This window comes from Agelaius phoeniceus, chromosome 2 (assembly GCF_051311805.1).
Source record: "Agelaius phoeniceus isolate bAgePho1 chromosome 2, bAgePho1.hap1, whole genome shotgun sequence".
NCBI lineage: Eukaryota > Metazoa > Chordata > Aves > Passeriformes > Icteridae > Agelaius > Agelaius phoeniceus.
In genome coordinates this window covers 30,571,601-30,589,428 of record NC_135266.1, presented here as the reverse complement: position 1 = coordinate 30,589,428, position 17,828 = coordinate 30,571,601, and the positions used below count along the sequence as shown (strand labels likewise).

The window sequence follows — 17,828 nt, the reverse complement described above, 5'->3', positions numbered from 1 at the left end:
CAGCATAAAAGCACTTGTAAGAGGAAGAGACACAATAATATCTGAATTTCAGAGGGTATGCTGCATATTATTGGTCATCTACATGGCCAAAGCAATCATGGTAAGAGACATGGCAAGATCTGTAAAAAGATTTAAGTACATTTCAATTTAAGTACATTTCAATTTCAATGAATTGGGTATACTTTTGGCTTAAGTTTGTTCTCACACATTATGCAAGACCATTTATTTTTAAATGTATCCTAACTAACTCTAATTGTTGCTGCTATCACTGTTACATCAGCTAATTTTTTTTTTAAATAATTTAAGAGTTTTGTAATACAATCTTCTCTGCAGTTTAACCAAAGATTTTTTTTTAAATATCTCTCCTACTCAAACCTACCATTAGACTTGGATGTTTGGAGCAGTAATGGAAATCCTCCCAAAGGATTAAGCATCCAACATTTAACATTTTCACTGAATGATCTGATTGAGTCTATGTGTTGTGCAGGCAACTCCTCCAGGAAATCAGGAAGTAGGATGTTCTCCAATTCCTAGAATACAAATTCATGCTGCTGCACTTGACTGGTGTACCACAGATATTTACAGCAGCATGAAATAAAATTATATTGATAATTCAAATGTAAGTGTAAAGAAACACATTTTTTTCTTCCAATTAAGCAAGAGCTAAGCTAACTTTTTAGCAGAAGGACAAAGATTCTAAGAGTAAATGTTGCTTCCTGAATTAATTTCTAGACAATACTTAATGACCTGCTGGAAATAAGAAGCAAATTATTTTTACCAGAAAACTGCATATTTGTATGTAGAAGGTCCCTGAGAAATGCAGTAGTGTTCTCAAAGGAAAAGTAACTCTCACAATCTGGAAAATCATCATCAGTTGAAATTTCAGTCACATAATCTCATGCCAGAACCACAGACCACATTTATAACAGCACACTCCATTGATATTAGGAACTTTCAAATTAATATATAGGAGAAAAATGAAAGCCATCCCAAATTCTACTGTCTCCTTTCAAAACCAGAACCCATACCAGGCTGTCTCAGAGGAAGCAGAAAGATAAGAGTTGAGGAATAAACAAAAATCCCATTGTACAGCATAAAAGAAAGAGAGGGCTCTTCTCTTTACAGCTACCAAAAAGACACAAACACATAATAGCATAGCTACAACAAGGAAATGTGTGTGCAGTACCTTGAACAGATACCTATCATAGCTTTTTAACAGCTGGCATACATCTGGCAGGCACATCAGTTCTATTCTTTCAGGCTGCAGAGATGTCCAGAATGACATGATACAATCTTCCACCTGTCACACAAAGCCCTTTGTGAATTTTCACTGATTTTACACTTGTGGGATGTGAAGTATAATTCAGTAAGACAACACACAGGCACAGAAGCAAAGGAATGACCACAGAGATGGCCTCTTTGCCTGGCCCATCCTGGCTGGCCTCCAGTATAAGTGAAAACGTGCTGGGGAAGCAGCAACAAGCTGAACCTCACCAGCCAGTGAGGTTGAAAAAAGAGGAAAGAAACAAAGAATTGTGCCATGGATATGAGGATGTAGTTAAAGATATGTATCCATGGCTATTGTAATGTGCTCAGCTCAGACTTACTGATGTGCCAGGAGGGCTCAGGATATGTGTACAAACTCAGATTCTTGGAGCATGTTGTGTTAACTCAGGATTTTAAAATAACTTGACTGAATGCTCCTTTTGTCCATAAATCATCATCTACCTTGGCTCAAACCATCAAGTAAATAAGATACACAGACACAGTTTTGCCCTTACAGTTGTTTGCTGTTGTCAGAGTAAATGTTATTAAAGAAAAAGCATACCTTGTCAAGCTTGGTCTCTCTCACCATTTGTAAAATAACTTGACAATAGTTGTAGTAGTCATTGGCAAGCAGTGCAATCTGTTACCAAAAAGAGGGTACAAAATGATCTCACAGGAAAAGAGCTAACTTGTTTTATGGCTGTGTACTTTCAACGTACCAGTTCATAGGGGTATGTCTCACTTTGTGCTTGTTCTCCAAAGAAGAACTGGTTGAAATCAGGAGAAAGGTAATGAAATGTCTCTTGTTCAGTCTTCAGATAAATGACAGATGGATAATACTGCAAATTCTTACTCTTGATGCATCAGAATTTATTTTGGACAATTAAAAAAAAAAAGATTGCAATTACTTTGTCAGTTTGGTTAAAAGTGTTAAGTATTTTCTTGAAGTTGTCGGACATGATTTAATAATAAAATGTATTTCTTTAGAGAAATGCTTGTCTTTTTTTAGAAGATAGGGGTGGGTGAAAAAAACAAGAAGGGCTGCCTAAATGTTTAAATCCTAAACTGTACATGAATTTCTTTTCAAAACCAGTAAATATTTAATGCTATACATATCTTCCATATATCTTTTCTATAGCACTCGTGTCACACTTGTAACCCTCTGCATAAGGCTGCAGCTAGCTGGCTGTGCTGTGGGGCTGACAGGACATTTCCTTTTGGCTGTCCTTGTCACAGCACTCATGACTGCACCTGAGCACTCAACAGAAGTAAGTCACACATCCAGCCTCTCATGCTTTCCTCACTTTGTCCACATGAGTTTGTTGCTCATGCTCTGCTGGCTGACATCCAACAAGCCTGGTGTCAGGTCATCCCATGACAGCTTGCTGAGGGGAGAACTACCACAGGTTAGTTTTGCATCTGCCCTTTTCTGTGGGCAGGGATTGTGCTCTTTTTTCTTAATAATTTCCCAGTATTTAAATACTTCTCATGACAATAAACTCCGAGCACGCTGATGTCGCCGTTGAGTAAGAAAGGACATGTTGGAAAGACCCTTTGTCAACAGCAGGAGGGTCTGCTACTGTGGGCCTCAGGCAAGGAAGGCTGTGCCCCACTAACTCCCATAATATTCAAAACCTGATCTGTCTGCCACAATTTCTGCTCTTAGTACAGAAAAAAAATTATTTGAGCTGACGTTAAGACAACAAAAATATTTAGCTAATGGATGAAATAGGAGTGAGGGAACTAAGCATGTAGTGAGATTACCCAGAACAAGATTATTTTGAGGAAGATGGGCTAGCTGTATTTCATCAGAACATATTAGATAGAAGTAGTAATTAAACACACAGATAGACATTTTGTTATGTCTAATGTTTCTGAAACTCACTGTTCCCGTTTTTTGTCTATTCTTCTTGTAATCAGCTTCATTTTCAGAACTCCAGGAACTTCTACTGTGATGAAATAAATAACAGAAAAAAGCAAACATTCAAAAGCTCACTGATTCATTCTGTATTTAGTAAAAAAGTGAGCTCAAACTGGATAGACTACACTAGGTTGGAGAATTGTATTTGGGAAACAAACCCTGCTCCCTTTCCTGTAATTTGGTAATCCCATGATTTTCTAGCAAATCTGGGACCAACTTCTGAATTTTAAGATTAAACTGAACCATTCATTTTAATGACAATTGACCATATAACAGTGCAATGTCTTTGAACTTCTTGCACCAGAACCATGGGTTTGAATTTCTATTTGCAGTTTGTTTGGAATGGAGATAACTATTACAAATGTGAAAATAACAAAAACATTATAATCCTTTTGCTTAGGTTTCACAGTTACTACATTTTCTGCATCACACAGAAGTTTAGATGGCATTTTGTTTCTTACTGCTTCTCATTTACTTTTCAAGTTGGCCATGGTGTTCCACACAGTCAGAGTTTACCTAGACCTGCAAGGTTTGACCACTGACTTGTTGCTGAAAGCAGGCACAACAGGCTGCTTCCTTGCTGTACTTTCTCCTAGCTCTCTCCCTGCCTGCTTTGTTGAGGCTGATGGTAGCAGAGGGAGAGGCAATATTGCTAGTAAAAGGGATATGCTGCAAAAAATAGATGTTTCCAGTCAAGCCTCCATCTGCTGCTGACACCTGCTCACTGTCTATGAGAGCATTTCAGACTCAAGGGTCCTGCTGGACTCGGCTGGCTGGAAGGGTGGCAGGCTGTCAATCAGAACCTGGCTACTGGCTTTCACTGCTGTGATGCATTACAAACCAGGGTACCACCCACCCTGAAGGGACAGGGGACAAAATGTAACAACTTATCCTCCTGTAAACTCCAGCCACTGAAAATGCTTCCTCTCCACTCTCTGTCATCCACAGGACTGCCCTTGCCACCTTTCCCTCTGCCCTACTCTGTGCCACGAAGGCTGTGCTCCAGAAAAACAACCAATTTGGCTGCCCAAGACAGGGCACAGCATCCATGCCGAGTATGTTTGGTAGAGCTGGTGACTCTTTTGCCCAAACAGTCTAGAAGTGCTGACTGGACAAAGCAAACACATGTAAATAGAGAGATTTCATAACACTTCTTTCAAATAGGTCCTTCCTGAAGATTTCTAAAGCCTCTGAAATAAAATTAATGAATATTTCCCAGCTCCTGCTCTCCCTGAGAAGGCAGCCAGCCGTATCTTCTGCTGCTGCTACTATGGCAACACGGATCAGCATGGCTCGCCTCCAGTGCCTCGGTTCCCCTGGCAGCCTGGCTCCCCACTCCCCTGACACAGGACAGACAAGGAGTCCCCCAGCAGCCAGCCAGGAGCTCGGTGCTGTTCGGTGCAAATCCCTATGGAATACTGACAAACAGTTCTGTGCCCTCCCACTGTTACCACAGGGGGCTGGGACTCACCTGGTGCTTGGCTGCACATCAGAGATGCTCACTTCCCCCGGAGAGCAGTGCCTGGGTAGAGACAGAACACACAAAAGAGGAGGTGGGTGGGAGAAGGGGAAAATGGGAGACAAAAAAAATCACAAGGAGTTTCACCATCTCCCTTGCAGGGTTTGGGCAATGCTACGAGGTGCAAACTAAAGCTAAAATGGGAAATACAACAATGGGGATGAAATAAAGAATAACAGAGAAGCAAATGGGAAGAACAAAAGAAAAATGAAAGGAGGGAAGGTGGTTGTGAATGTGCATGTCTGATTACACAGTGATTAGAAAAGTTAATTTGCTAGAAGCAATTTTTTTTTAATGAAAAAATAGTACGTTTGCTTCACTAGCCAGTCAGGAGCCTAAATCTTGCCTATTACTAGAATCAAAAAACCAGCTCTTACAGAACCAGAATTCAATGACATTTTTTAAACCTCTGAGCCAGACCAGGTACCATTTTAGGGGGAGCTTGTCCTCACAGCTCCCATTCCAAGAGGGAATGCATTCTGTTGCAATACAAATCAGTAAATACCATATTCCCTCATGTCTGTAATACATCTGCAGACCTCATTGACTACAGCTGCATATATTTACACTATTTTCATAGCACCATCATCAGAGCAGTGGTACACATATCTTCAAAGCATTGAAGATTTCTAAGTGAACCAATTCACAGGTGCTGTGTAAGACCATCCTTATCACCCCTATGTGGATATGTTCCAACCCTGACACACCCGAGGTCCCACCCACCATCAAAATGCAAACACCTCCTTTGTATTTAAAGGCAAACCATTATAATCTTACTGCCATTTCTGTGACACCCACAAGCACAGATCCCAGGCTATCAGATCCTTCAGTAGCCTAATTTCTCACTACCAGCACCATGTCACTTGCTGGCTATCATGGTCAAGAAATATCCTTTGCAGTAAATACAAAGAGTCCACAATTTTGAAACCATTCTTTTCATTGCCAACAGGCTGATGGATGCTGTGGTCTCTCAGCTGGGCTCAGGGATCCACTTTCCTCTCTGGCAGGTGTGACAGAAAAAGCATCTGCGTGTTGGATTTTATTCAGGCATGGGAGGGCGCAGTAGCTATTTAGGACACCTTCACCAGTGAAACAGATATCCCCAGCCTCTGCCTGAGGGAAGTGGCAACAAGCCAGAGAAGTCATCCCATTAGAGGGGTCTGGACAACAGACTGGCACTGGACTGCACTGAAATGCTACATTAAAAATCCTCTTCACTCTGATTTGGAAATTTCCACACAAATACACTCTCAAAAATTGACATTATAGGTCAAACACCCTGCTGTGTTTACACATGTGATTACTTATATGAGAACACAATTTCTTCTTGCAGGTAAAAGAGTAATGAAGTTTTAATTACTTTTTCAAAATTTCAATTTTTTAAGTAAAAAACAATCTAGACTTTTCCAATGCTGGTTTTATCAGTTTTATTGGATCATGAAAAATTAATGGTGATTTCAAAAAGTACTGAACCCTACTGATAGGACAGCAAAGATGAGTTATTTCCTTCATTACTTAATTGCAAAAAATTTGCAAAACTCCACTCAAATGGAAACTAACTCACTTATTTGATTGAAGCGGATGTTTTTTTAGTATGTGACCTAATTATTTCTTTCAGAGTCGTGCTACTCATCCTTCTCTGGCTGCATTTTGTGTTTTTCTATTGCTTTCTCTCTGTTCTCTCTTGCTGTGCTATATGAGATACCAAGAAGTAATTGTGACAACCATCTGTCCAGGTGTTGTGGGCCTGCATGTTGGCTTGGGACAGGGACATGCAGCTGAATTTAGAGTGGAAGCTGTTCTAATTACAGCTGTCTGGCTTGCCTCAACATTTTAGTGTCTTCTTAAAATTGTCTTTGATGAAGGAAGCATCAGACAAGATAATTTTGTGGTTAAGGGACTTTTCTACTGCAGCTAGAAATATGATCTTTGGCTGAATATGATCTTTATATTTTGATTTTTTTTAATCTGAAAAGTTATAGAATCATAGAATAGTATGGTTGGAAAGGGACTGTCAAGGGTTATCCAGTCCAACTGCCAAGGGTGGGGACACCTTCCACTACCTGGTCAGGTTGCTCAGAGCCCTGTCCAGCCTGGCCTTGAACAATTCCAAGGATGGGAATCCACAGCTTCTCTGGGCAACCTGTTCCAGTGCCTCAGCACCCTCACAGTAAAGAATTTCTTCCTAATATCCAATCAAAGCCTACCATTTTTCAGTACAAAGTCTTTCCCCAGCTCTCCTGTTGGCTCCCTTTAGGTACTGCAAGGTGCTTTAAGGCCTCCCTGGAGCTTTCTCTTCTCCAGGCCGAGGAACACCAACTCTCAGCCTCTTCTCAACAGGACAGGTGTTCATCTTAAGAACCAAAATCAAGACCAGTAGGTGGCTGGTTGATGTCAGTCCTTTCCCTGCAATGCACATCCTATTCCTTGCCTTGGCCAAATTAAACATGTTTTTAGGAGTAGTGTCAGGGCAGGCACCTCTGCAGCTGCTGGAGGATGAGGAGGAGGAGGAGGCCTGGAGCAGCCAGGGCAGCAGCTCCCCTGTGGTTAACATGACCTGCAAGGTGTTCCCCAGCCCATAGAGGAGATTTCCATGAGGAGGGCCAAAGACAGAAGCTATGCTGGCAGATGTGCTGTGTCTGTCTCCCAGCAGTGGCTAAAGTCCTTCTTTCTGCACCTGCCCCAAACTCAGCTAACATTGCTTCTTGGGGCCCTCCTACTTTATCATTTTTTTTCCTCATGTTTCTACACTGGGAAGGAAAAAAGAGCAACAGATCAAATCATTCTGTTCTCTCTCAGCTCTCATATGGCCAGAGCAATCAGCTTTCCTTTTATGCCCATCAAAATTGCTATTTTTAAGAGATGCTGCAGGGAAAGACCTTTCTTTCCCTGAAAAGGAAAGACCAGCAGAAACTCTGCCAGAGACCTGCAATATCCCTTAAGCAGTGGACAAGACCTTTCCTCATTGTGGATGTCAAACCTTAGGCCTGTTCTGGGTACACTGGGTACAGAGGAAGTGAAGGATATCCCTTCAGTAAGTGTGACATGGGAAACCAGCCTCAAATTCCCTATGAATAATTTGTTTAGTCTCACAACAACAGACTGCCAGTCAATCATCTACAGAACCTGATCCTCTATCCTGTCTCAACATTTATCCTTGTCCCTCTATGGACTTCTGCAACATTACCTGCCATAAAACCTGTGAAGAAAGGCAACAAACCTACGGGTATACTTTTTCTGTGTTCTTCCAAAGCATGCACTCAATTAATTAAATATTATACAAAATATCACTGAAACAGTTTCTGCATCACCAGATATCTGGGTCCTTATAGACTGACTTGTATGCCCCTAACATTCATGCCACAGAATAATGATGTATCTCCATATTAAAGGATGATAACCTAATTACAGAATTTACCCATATACACACTAAATTAATGTACAAGATTGTAAGAGAATGAGGATACAAACCTGGTCTTCAAAGTCCAAGGCAGAGACTGCACCTAATTTTTTTCTTCATTGTAAAGGAGAGTAAAACTGCTGCAGAATGGCAGCATTTCTCTTTTTTTTTTTTTTCAATTATTTTTTTGGGAAGAAATTAAAGTCTGTGGTTTGTTTATCTGAACCATGAGCTCAACCATGAGAATTCTTCCTCTCCTGCCCACAACATGCTCCTGTCTACCCTTTAACCTACCATAGTATCTTACATTCATTTTAGGACTTTAGGCTTTTAAGTTTTGCAATCCATTTTTAATTGTCTTACACATTTTCCTATTGGTGTTCTCTTACAAGAGGTGATTTTAAAACCTGATATTTTAAAACCAAGTGAATGAACTATTTTTGAAGTACTGTTTCAAGCAGTAAAAACCCAGATAACAAGATTGTGTGCAGGACTCTTCAAAACAGCAGAGTCATTTATACTGTGATACATTTCTCCAGCCTGCTGTTTAATGAGGAAGGTGATAGAATGTCAAGAAGGGTTTTTTTTGAGCTCCCATTTAGAGTCTTAACATATTAAGCTCTTCTTTTAGGTTCAGCATGAGTTCCTGCTCTTAAGATCTATGTGGCTAAAACATCCAATTTTTGGAAGTCTAATTAGGCAGTGTCTGTTTCCAAAATGCAGCTTGTCTATTAGGGCACGGCACTTAATGGCACAGCACTTTCACAGTGTTTATAATGAGAAGAAAAATACAATGCTATTGTCAGTGTTCCACAGGAGATTTACAGATTTTCATGGACAGAAAACATATAGAGAAAACATCAAAAAATGTGACATTTTTTGATTAAAACATTTTTAAAAACAAACCTGAGATAATTTTGTTCATACAGAAGACAGCAAAAACGTGCATAAAAGGAAGACTCCTTCTTGATAGCTATTCCATCATAATGATATCTAGAAAATTAAAAAAATATTAACTGTATGATTTTCAACAAGTCAGCAAATTCATAATCCTCTTTTGAAAGCAAATGATCATACTGTTTAATCAAGAAAAGATGAAGTTGAAAAAGCAATATTTGTCTTTTTAAATTCTGTTGAATGTTTATTTTCCCAAACAGAAAATAATTGCACAAACTTTTTCCAAACTCCCTTTAACAGTTTTTGTCCTGCAATGATACCCTCTTCTAAATGAAATAAAACTTAAGCTAGTGAATGGAGTGCCTCAGATTTGTACAGGACAGTGAGTGAAGTCAGGAAACAGACTTAGCAGGCAGAGGTCCCCACATCCCCACGGAATTTGAAGGACTTAGTGCAGCTGTTCCTCGGCCATTTACAGCAGCTCAGTGACTGGATGGCCCATCAGGGTCATGGCAAGCGAAAACTCAAGGAAACTGCCAGACCTTCCATAAGATTCACCTGAGCTCAGTGGGAAACAGAGGTGCTGCCAGCTGGGAGCCAGGGGAGCAGCGCCTGCTTTGGGGCACCTGCAGCCCGAGCAGGTAACCCCCTGCTGATGGCAAGAGAGGGCGTGGGGGCCACCAAACACCATCCCAAATCCTGTCTGCTGGGAGCAGGAGCCTAAGAGTGTCTGAGGAGAGGCACTCCCCAAAAAAAAAAAAAAAAGATCTCCTGGCTCAAGCTGATAGCAAGTCCAGACTTGTGGAGACAAGTCAGGGCATGTTGTTCTCAAAGCCCATACTTGACAGCTACACAAAATGCTTGTAAAATTATTCAGTCCCAATGAGCTTAAAACATCCTTTTTCCTAGTCTGGATATTCAGTGTGCAAGTATAACTTTGGATACAAAAAAGCACCAAACTCTCTGTGCTCTAGAAAAGAGGGAAGAGAAAAAAAAGGACATTTAGTTGTCAATCAGACAACTGAAGTTGTCTGATTTAAATAGTTTGAAACTGTACAGTATTTCCACTGACCATCAGTATATTATATGCTGGATCCACTCCATGGATGTGTGCAAGGACAAAAGCACAATATAGACATTAATCATTATTCATGACCCCTGTGCATCCCAGAGCCAGTCTTTCCAGGCCTAGAGATGCAGTGTCTGAAGAGCTCTCTGCAAAGCTGTGATGTCTGACAGATGTTTCATGCAAACTGTGCTGTTAATAGCCAATACAAATTGGAGTACTAAGGTCTTTTAAAAAGCAGTCCAATCTGGAATTCATGCCTTACCAAAACAGATCTGGTGTGGTGGCTTTCATGGAATTAACTCTATTTTAATGTCCTTGGTTACACCATGAATTACTCTGGATCTTGGGTTGTGTTACAGACTTGCAACCAACAATTCAGCTGCCATACTACAGTGCTGGGGCTGAAAAGTCACCCACTTTAAAATAGAACATTTTAAATAACATTAGAGCGTTATAACAAATAGAAAGTTATAAATAACATTTTCAAAGAAAGGACAAAACCCAATACCTGATGCTCCCTGCTGTGGTTCGCTTTCTTGTCACCAGGCCTGGGAAAACTAACTGAATAAGCTGCATAAACAAACAGAAAATTAAAAATACTTGGCAAATTCATTCAAAGATCCAAAAATGTATCTGGCACACTTTTTGGTCTTTAATCACTTTGTTTGCTTTTCATAATTTCCAGGCTAATACCTGTTCTTACATACCTCTCAAATGGTAACAGTTGAACTAAACTCAATCAGGCATTTGTGGATCCAAGGCTAAACAATTTAAAGGATTACCTCTCTCAGGTAGGATTGTTTTTTATAGTTTGCACTGGAAAACAGTTCTCACACCAAGAGATCCCCTGCAGCCAGGGCAGGACAATCAGCTGGGGGAACCTGAAGGTGCCCTGATGGTCCCATACTCTGCCAGACCTTCAAGCCTTACTCATTTAAGAAGGACTTACACAAGGCTTCACCTACCCACTTACTCTTGGAAGGTGTACTGACAGGATAGGGCCAGACTTATCTGTCCTAAAAGGACAGGAATCATCAAGCTGCAAAGCAACCTTTTGACCACTGTGGTGGTGTGAACTGAGGTCATGCAGCATCTGCCAAGGCTGGGCTCTACAGAGTAATTAGATACTGTCAGGGTTATAATCCACTTCACTACGATTATTCTGCATGAGCTGTCCTGAGACTAACAGAGACTAACTCAGGACACCTGGGTCCAGGACTAACCCAGGACACTCTAATATTCTCAATAGAGCAGGAACAGAGGATTTACTCCATGTTAGTGAGGAGAGTTTCCACTCAGCAGCACAAAGCTTGCACTCTGCACAGTGTGTTGCTGGTCCAAAGGCCTGATAAAGCACTCATCAACACACACTTGTAGTTTTTATGGTGGACCTGTTCATTTCTGCATGCACCCACCCCAGCTGCTCCCTTTCTCAAATTGATAGCTTAGCATAATCCCATTTTTCTGAAAAGACAGTCTATGAAACTGGGGCTTTTGTGGCACAAGACATATCCTTCCTCCCACTGCCATTCCTTACAGAGACAGTGATGTATTTGGGCAGAGAGATAGGGCAGATGAGACTAGTAGTGTCTTCAACCACCATAGTTTGATCCACGTGGGGCTGGACTGCAAAAGCCCTTGTAGTCCACACACATGGAGCACAGTCAGGTTACTACAGCTTGGTAAGTTATTAATAGCTCAGCCCATTTTAGGCTGTGGCAAGTGATTACACATGCACTCAGGTTAAACCAGGATGGCTGCAGCTCCTGCTCTCCTCGGCTTCTTGCTACAAGGTCCATTCTCTTGCTGCACTGGGGAGCTGCAGCCCAGCCTGCTGCTTTGGGATGTGTCAGCTTGCACTGCAATGCACTGGGTTGGTTGAGGCTGTGAGCTCAGCCCACAGCAACTCTGGCTCAGCTCTTCCATGTGATCAGACTCACGCTTCATCTGCGCCTGTCCCAGCTTAAAAGTCAAACACATTAAGGTAAACCCCACCAAGGCTTGGCTTTCAGGTGGTAACTCAGCCATGCTGGAGCACTGGAAGGGTACAGGCAGGATAGGATTAATCTCATCTACATGGCTACAAGGCAGAGGAGTCTAAGATACTCGCTGCAGTCAATGGGAAAAACAAGTGGCAGGTCTGAGGCTCTTTCATCTGAGCTGTCTGAGGCGACTCATTTAGTTTGAGGAATCATGTGTAGCTACTTATTTCTCTCCAGTGGCTACCTAGAGATTTTTAAGGTGACAAGCTTCATGGCCAATGTCTATGCTGAGCCAGGCAAATTCTACCCATGGTCTTAGCTGATGGGTGATGATCCATTAAGCTGTGGTAATAAATTACACTGGATCATTCACTCAAATATTAATTTTCAGCAAAAGTGATTTAACTTACCCAGTAAAAAAATTAGATTCAACTGAATTGAGATAAATGATTCACAGAATGGGGTTAGCCATACAAATGAAATTGACTTCAGGTACAACTTGCACTTAAATTATTTTGGACTTGTGTTAAAACAGTGCTTAGTAGCTCTTACTATGGGAATTAACAGAAAATTAGCCATATAAAATAGGAAGTTCTGAAGTCTGAATAAGAAGTCTTAAACAATGAATAATCACAATATCTTCCTTAATTTGTTAGAAAAGGTTGAATAGCTATGGGTGTTTGCAATTTGGATCTCTAAGTGTCAATTGTTCCATGGGTTGTATCAACCTCTATGTAATAGAAAAGTGGAACTGTTAGAAGGAGATTCAGTTCTACATCTGCATTTGTTTTGCTTGGATGAGTCTGTAGCAACTTTTTAGGGTATGTTTGGAGCAAAATCTCCTCAAGTATAATGAAAAGGAAAAGCATAAAATTATGTAAAAACCAAAGGTATCTTCTAAAGACAGAAGAATCATCTCCTTGGAATGAGTTGCATAACTTTCTGCTGTTAAAAAAAGAAAACTGTAAAACTTTCTAAAATATATTGGCAAAAGAAATCTTTGCTAGTGTATCATGCACCAGTTCCCTGAAGAAAATAAACTCTCTCCCAAACAACACTCTTTCCTCTGGTACAAATGCATCTACATGAGTGCTTAGCAGAAATACATTAGAAAACACACAAGCATAATTCATTACATATTCATTCTTCTCTGTTATTTAATGTCTTCTGATATGTGTGTAAAGTTGATGATCAGGTTTTCTCTTTAGGCATCCCTACTTCTTATCTTGTATATCCTATCTACTCTGTACCTTTCCAAAGGTGGATGGATGTACTTGAATCTTGAAATCTGGATTGCAGGTTTCAATATACAGCTCATGTAGTAGCCGACAGGGTACAGTGCATCCTCCACACAAATAGAAATTATCAGCTAGCCTTTAAAAAAAAAATCATCAATTGGTTTATGTCAGAGTTAGAAGAAAGAATTGTTAGATTTTTATAGTTTATCAGATTTACAGTGAACTCAGTAATAGTCATTCTGATTTTATAGAAGCATAGAATCAAAAAGAGCTACTTCCTTTGAGTTATTCTGTATCCTGGGAAACAATATACTTTTTCATATATATATATATATATATATATATATATATATATATATATATATATATATACACATATATATATACACATGTATACCCTCTGTTTATTTTTAACTTTTAAAGCCCTATTTTCCTTGTTTTTGACATGTAAGAGAGGTCACATGAGATTCTGCTAAGAAATTAACTAGTTCTCATAAATTTTAAATTAAAACAATACAACTTAGTAATACCATTATAACATTAACACCAATATAGACAGTATTAGAATTTCTCATATGCAAAATGTTGTTATATCAAAGGATCTAACTTCAGTCTTCTAAATAGAAGGATATCCACTATACCAGAAATAATAATATGAGCATTTTTTCACCTAAAATGTTAAAGATGGTGTTTTGGGACAGAGTGCACAAACTATAAAGGACCACATTCTGCTTTCATGATTTTAGGACAAGTTTAATAGGAGAACAGAGTTTTAATTTACAGTTACTATCTAACAGGACTGAAAGAGGCTAACGTGTTTAAATATCCATCCTTTTGCCAAATCCCTGATTCATCCTACTAATCAGAATGGTCACAGTCACGTAAATGCAACTACTTGTGTGAATAAGGTGAGGGAAATGCAAACTTGGTTACTTATTAGCCTAAGATATTACCTTCACCAGGAAAAAATGATCTTTAACTATAAAATAATGCCAATGGTTTTGATGTCAGAAGATAACAGGCTACAGTACAAATACAGGAGCAAAGCTGAATCAAAGGAGCAGAGGGATTAATTTTCAAGGCATGACACACTGCTCATATCACAGAGCTTTCTTGCTCTGACTGTTTCTATTCTAGCAAATTATTTATGCATATTTAATTAATTTATCAGCTGAACACCAGTGTAGCACAGTGCCAGTTACTCACTGTGTCTTTACTGACAATTCATTGGGAAAGCAGACTGAGTTCATTGGGAAAGCAGACTTTTCCATTCACCGGGTGTGATAAGTCAGCTGGACTTCAAATCAGCATCCTCTGCTTTAGTACCCTCACTTCAGGCACCCCAGCTGTTTATCTTGGTTGCTTTGTCAGAAGACAGTGGAGAAGGTCTGCAGCAAACTGGCTTGCTAGAACAGACTGAGCAAGCAGCTGATGTTTACCTCACCTGTTATTTGTGCCTCCTCCTCTCTTTCCATTGAAGAATGCTATCTGCTTCCCCCAGCTTTCCTTCTCCCCAGCAAAAGACCCCAAATGCCTCACCTATACCTCCTTGAAGACCATCTCCTCACCCAACAACCCAAGAGGCTCTGCTGGGCTCCCTGCCAGCTCCTGACCACCTCCAACCCCACCATCCAACAGCAAAGGCTTCATGGCTACACCTGAGCAGGAACCTGCACCCAAAGATAGGGGATCTGCTGCTCTAATGGGGTATTTCCCATTATCAGGCTAAAAGGTAAATGAAATTCATTCTACATAAGAATCCTGCCTCCCAGCAGGCAGAAGTGCTTTTTCTTCTAGAGCATCTCAAAACTCTTCACAATTGAGCAGTCTCAGAGGAGATTATCTTAAGTTCAAATTCATCCTTAATATAACATCACAAGAGTCACTGGAAGTGCATCAGAAATTAATTCATGCTCCAGTGGCATGGTTTCTGCCAATAGTTTTTCCTCAGCATTTAACTACTTAGCAACAAAATATTTGGGAAATCCATTTCGTGAATTTTTTGTCTATTAAGCTGCCAGTCTTTTTGAAATAGTAAGTCAAACACCTTCTTAGTGCTGACACATAATACAAAAATATTTCTATCAGGAAAGCAAGCTGCACAGAAAAGAGCACAGCACTCCTCTTCTTGTTTATTAGCCCCAAGGTGTTCAAAACCTGAGTTTTTATGGCATGCATCAAAACAAAACTGTGAAAAAAGACAAAAAAATCGAAATGAAAGTGTGGTAAGGCAGAAAGGTAGAGGTTAAAGAAAAAGCACAGGGGGAAAGACCTCCTCCATTCATCTACTCTTTATCCACACACTGTCTAGGGTTTTTTATCCTATTGATTTTAGGGCCTCACATAGACTGCAAGTGTTTAGGATTTGCCACCTATTCTATGTGAACCCTTAGCAGCCAGGCCATCATACAGGTTGGCAAGTCTGCTGTCAAACCATTTCTAGAGCAAAATCTGGTTTGCTACTGGAAATGCACCAACTGTAAAATGAAGCCGAACATTCAAAATTTTTCAAAACAAGAAAAGAAGGTTGTCGTGATGAAAAGAATCATTAGTTCATCCTTTCAAGGATTGCTTATGATTCAGTTTTATGCTGTGTCTCAGACCTGTTGAATGAATGACCTTATATGAATCTCTTCCTTCAGCTGTTTCAAAATGGGAGCAGTGGTATCTATATCACAGGGAAAACACAGACTAACTCCCACTGCTCAAATATGACTGATGGGGGGAGTAAAATTATTTAAGATCACTTACTGATGAGTTAAAAGTTTGTATGTGTTACTGTTTCACAAAAGCTTCAACATTATTTATGAGCACTCATTTGTGCTTGGGGAGACAAGTAAAGTAATCCTGGTTTCTCTGTGGCTGTCACATGGCAGATGATGCTCTTCTCAAAGCCCAAGAAAACAATTGTGTCAACCTTCCTCCACTACACAAAGTGTCTCATTAAGGAGTTCAACCTTCATCTCAAGAAAAAAATAACCTTGGAGAATGTCCAACATCCAGCATCACCCCCGAGTGCCAGTGTGCCACCGGCTCGCAGCCGCCTGCGTGCTCTAAGAGCCCACCAGGCACCAGCCGAGGGGATGCTCCAGGGAGATCCTCCGGGGCAGCTGCCCTGCAGCATCCCACCACGTGGATGGCTGCCGGGGCCGGATCCCAGACAGCGGCAGGCTGAGACAAAGTCCCGTTTCCCCCGTGTCAAACCACCTCCATGTCCCTAAGGCTCGTGGCACGAGGTTCCTTTCTTTTGGAAAAATTTCCCTGCTTGCTTGGTACTGTTTATGCATCACCATGATGATGGGGCCCTTGCAGCGAGCCACGCTCTTGCCCTACGAAACCGCGAGAAGAGTTAAAAGGGGCACTCCTACACTCCCCGTGGCAAGACAGCTCCTGCCGGCCCCACGGGCCAGCCGAGCCAGCCGCGCCACCTCCCCGCTCCATCCTCAGCCCGGGCCCGCGCCGGGCAGCGGGCAGGGGCCAGCACCCACCACTGCAGGACGGGGAGGTACGTGAGGGAGGTGGGGCCGAAGTAAGCCATGTCGGCCGGCTCCAGGGCGGGCTGCGGCTCCGCGTCCTCCATTGGGACCGGGGTGGTGGGGCCGGGGCCGTCGGGTAACGGACGGCGGGTAACGCCCGCGCCGCGCGGCCCCGCGCCCCTCCCGCACCGCCCCGCGCCCCGCCCGCACCGCTCCGCGCCCCGCCCGCACTGCCCCGCGCCCCTCCCGCAGCCGGGACCGCGCCCCGCCCGCACCGCCCCGCGCCCCGCCCGCAGCCGGGACCGCGCCCCGCCCGCACTGCCCCGCGCCGCCCGCAGCCGGGACCGCGCCCCTCCCGCACTGCCCCGCGCCCCGCCCGCACCGCCCCGCGCCCCTCCCGCACCGCCCCGCGCCCCTCCCGCACGGCTCCGCGCCGCCCGCAGCCGGGACCGCGCCCCGCGGCATTCCCGGCACCCACCCACTGCCCCGCCCCCGATGGGTTTGGGTTTCTGTAGGAACTGCGGGCGAGAAAAGGAATTCTGTCCGAATCGGAAAGCGGCGTACATGGCCGATCGTGCCGCGGTGTTTCTGAATGTCACCTAGTGGCAGGAGAAGAGGGAATAGGTTCAGCCTCAGCGTAGGTTTGGATTATGTGGTAGGAAAGAATTCTTTACTGTGAGGGTGCGAGGCACTGGCCCAGGTGGCCCAGAGAAGCTGTGGATTCTCCGTTCCTGGAGGTGTTCAAGGCCAGGTTAGATGGGGCTTTGAGCAGCCTGGTCTGGTGGAAGGTGTCACTGCCCATGGCAGAGGAGGTTGGGACTCTGATCTTTATGGTCCCTTCCAACCAGGCCATTCTAGGATTCTGTGATCACAAGTGCCATCCTAGAAGGTTTTGCACATCTTTAAAGCCTTACTTTCAGAGTTTTCAATAGGGATGCTGCAAACTCCCATAATTGTTTAATTTCTCTTTGATACAGATAGATGAAAGGTCTGTCTGCTCTGCTGAAACCCTGTAAGCACTTTTCCATCACAAGTATCCATTATGCAAAATGAGCTTTGC

General features: G+C 42.3%; 1 protein-coding gene across 1 annotated transcript in view; it reads right to left on the bottom strand.

The window, feature by feature from the left end:
- Positions 1 to 17,828, bottom strand: part of RFX8 (regulatory factor X8) — a 61,034-nt gene that overhangs the window by 14,932 nt on the left and 28,274 nt on the right. Inside the window, exons 2-11 of the mRNA XM_077174659.1 lie at positions 17,247 to 17,367; positions 13,305 to 13,428; positions 10,581 to 10,642; positions 9,013 to 9,099; positions 4,659 to 4,709; positions 3,152 to 3,215; positions 1,986 to 2,120; positions 1,829 to 1,906; positions 1,187 to 1,300; positions 380 to 530 (exon numbers count right to left, since the gene is read on the bottom strand). Coding sequence (XP_077030774.1) covers positions 380 to 530; positions 1,187 to 1,300; positions 1,829 to 1,906; positions 1,986 to 2,120; positions 3,152 to 3,215; positions 4,659 to 4,709; positions 9,013 to 9,099; positions 10,581 to 10,642; positions 13,305 to 13,428; positions 17,247 to 17,367 — 987 coding nt within the window. The remainder of the gene's footprint in view (positions 1 to 379; positions 531 to 1,186; positions 1,301 to 1,828; positions 1,907 to 1,985; positions 2,121 to 3,151; positions 3,216 to 4,658; positions 4,710 to 9,012; positions 9,100 to 10,580; positions 10,643 to 13,304; positions 13,429 to 17,246; positions 17,368 to 17,828) is intronic.